This window comes from Frankliniella occidentalis, unplaced genomic scaffold (genome assembly GCF_000697945.3).
Source record: "Frankliniella occidentalis isolate FOCC.00 unplaced genomic scaffold, Focc_3.1 Scaffold8, whole genome shotgun sequence".
Taxonomy (NCBI): domain Eukaryota; kingdom Metazoa; phylum Arthropoda; class Insecta; order Thysanoptera; family Thripidae; genus Frankliniella; species Frankliniella occidentalis.
In genome coordinates, this window is record NW_026267138.1 from 2,013,549 (window position 1) to 2,016,057 (window position 2,509).

Consider the following 2,509-nt stretch of genomic DNA (forward strand, 5'->3'; position numbering starts at 1 on the left):
TTTACTTATTTCAATCTTAAAATATGTGTAAATTTTCAATTAATTAGTAGATAGTAATCCTTCCTAAGATACTCTAAAAATTCTTGCAGTAAGATTAACTTACTAGTCTCCATGAACTATGAAGTCCATCTTTATTCATATTGTTTAATTAGGTCTCTGGTTGCATTGCAATGTGCTATCCTAATAATCGCTCAATTTTATGGTGTCTTCCTTCCAGATGGTCGCAACATTACAAGAAGCGTGCCAAGGATATCCTGAATGGAAAAGACAACACAATCCACATTGGAAGCCATGGCACAACCCAGAGCAGATGACCAAGCCAAGAGTGAGGCTAGAAGATGTAAGACACATTACTTGCACACACTTTTTACATTTTGTTTGGTATAAATTTAAAACATTCTTCTCCTTTCTTCTTTCTTCTTCAAATAGTGCAAGCCGTCTCCAGCTGATATGCAACTTGCAGGGGATGAATTAGATGGAGATAAATCAAGTGGCAGCCGCAAAAAGTAAACACAATCTTGTCTTCCTGTGTAATGGCCACTACCCACTACTACAATACATGCATACTTAGTGAAAATTTCAACTTGTGTCTTAAATTTGTTGTAGAGCAAAGCTCATTGCAAATTATATTGAATGTTAAACCAGGGGCCTAATTTTGATCAACAGGGTCCATATTCATTTACCCTTCTAGCATTTGTCGACACCTTTATAATGGCTTTGTTTATGGCTACTATCTGTTTATGAATATCCCTGACACGGTAGTAGGATAACTTTAAATATTACAAACAAGGCTTGCTTTATTGATCTTTGCATAAAATTTTTAATGTTTAATGCTAAAATTGAAGTGTATATGAAAATCTTTGTGCAATCTGTGATAATATTTCATGTTATCATTTGGTGTGAAATTTTCAAATCTCTTTAAATACTGTTTTCATATTTTAATAGGAGTCTGCAATTTGAAAATTTCTTGAACCCTTGTCTTTATCAAACAACAGTCAGTTGATGTAGAAGATTTTTTTTTTAAGAAAAAATTGTAAAATGAACTGGTACAGTACCCCACATATCACCTTTGGACCCTTAAACTTTAAAAAAAAATCAGTAGCTGGAAAAATACTAGGTCCAAGACTGTTTGGTGCTCCTCTGCTTTTGTGTACTAAATTTATGGTCTTAACAAGCATGATCAGTCAACCTTTGGATTTGGTTGTTTAGATAACCCAATAATTGTGCAGTGATCTAGGAATATAATTCGACATGACATAATGTACATACTAGTATAATACTTAAGGTTATTGCCTTAAAGCAACTCTAAAACCAATGGTTTTGAACGGTTGTGCTATTTTCTGCTCCAAAGGCATTATTCCATAAAAAAATTATATTCCCTATTCATGGACTTTGTTAAATTTCTTCCCAACAGTATATAATTTTGTATAGAAAACTTCACTTCCAAGCCAAAAGTGCAAAACAGGAATGATAGGTAACTTTTGTTTTAGAAACTGTTAAAAAATTCAGAACTTGAATGTCGTTCTGATGAAAATAATCCAGGGCGAATAAATGTATTGTACATGTATTGTTAATTACTATAAAACTACTGGGTATTGCAAGTACCTATTGTACCTGTAAGTGTAAATTACCAGTATTACATTATGGTGGCTGTTTTCTATGATAGCTTTGTATGTGTGTGTTAATCTTGCCTAAAAGTGTGTGAAAGTCTTTTGACGTTTCATAGTTTCATATGAATACTATGACATCTTGTCAGCTCCTCATATTTTGTGTTATTTCAGATCTAGTCTTGTCCAGAGTTGTTGTGCTCAAGACGGAAAGGAATCAGGTTTTACTACAATTATGTGCTCTATAAACCTCAGATAGTCAAACTGATATGATAGGTGGTCATTGAAGCCAAGCCCCCTTCTCTCTGCTAAGAAATAACTCTCTTCTGTCTCTTAACCATTTCTTTTAAAAATTTATTTCAGGTTTGTTTTGAGGATATGTGTCTTTTAATTTGTTTTCAAATTAAACTCAGCATATGTCATCTGGCTGGATAAGTGACAAACTTCCTGACAAAACCTGAATCTGCTCTCGTGAGAATACCGTAAATTCAATCTCCTTTAATCTATCTGCTAAAATTTTACTATGCAATGTCCCTAGGTTTCGTCTTTTAAAGTGAGCTTTTATAAGAGATTTTTTCCTAAAACTGGTACATTTTAAGACGTGACTATCCCAAATGTATAATTGTTAAAAATGATTGTCATAGTTAACTATAACTGATAACGTTATCAAGAATTATCAAACAGAAAGGAAAGAAGGCAGTGTTGGTGCCAACCAAGTACTACAATTAAATGTTATTCTATCAGCAGCAAAATCAATTCCTATTTCTTTCAAAGTCTCACGATCCTGGTCACCCTAGCCCTGGCGGCTAGGCGAGGAGACGGTGAAGAAGAGGAAGGAGGCGAGGGAGATCGGGCCCGGTGGGAAGGAGGGGAAGGGAAGGGGTAATTGTAGAATGGGGGGG

General features: G+C 34.6%; 1 protein-coding gene across 8 annotated transcripts in view; it reads left to right on the plus strand.

Moving 5' to 3' along the window:
• LOC113207626 (START domain-containing protein 10-like) overlaps positions 1 to 2,359 on the plus strand; it is a 17,714-nt gene extending 15,355 nt beyond the window's left edge. For all 8 annotated transcript variants that reach the window (XM_052274213.1, XM_052274219.1, XM_026424281.2 and 5 more), the window contains 2 exons: positions 218 to 340; positions 430 to 2,359. In XM_052274213.1, coding sequence (XP_052130173.1) covers positions 218 to 340; positions 430 to 510 — 204 coding nt within the window. In that variant the 3' untranslated portion in view covers positions 511 to 2,359. The remainder of the gene's footprint in view (positions 1 to 217; positions 341 to 429) is intronic.
• The last annotated feature ends 150 nt before the right edge of the window (positions 2,360 to 2,509 follow it).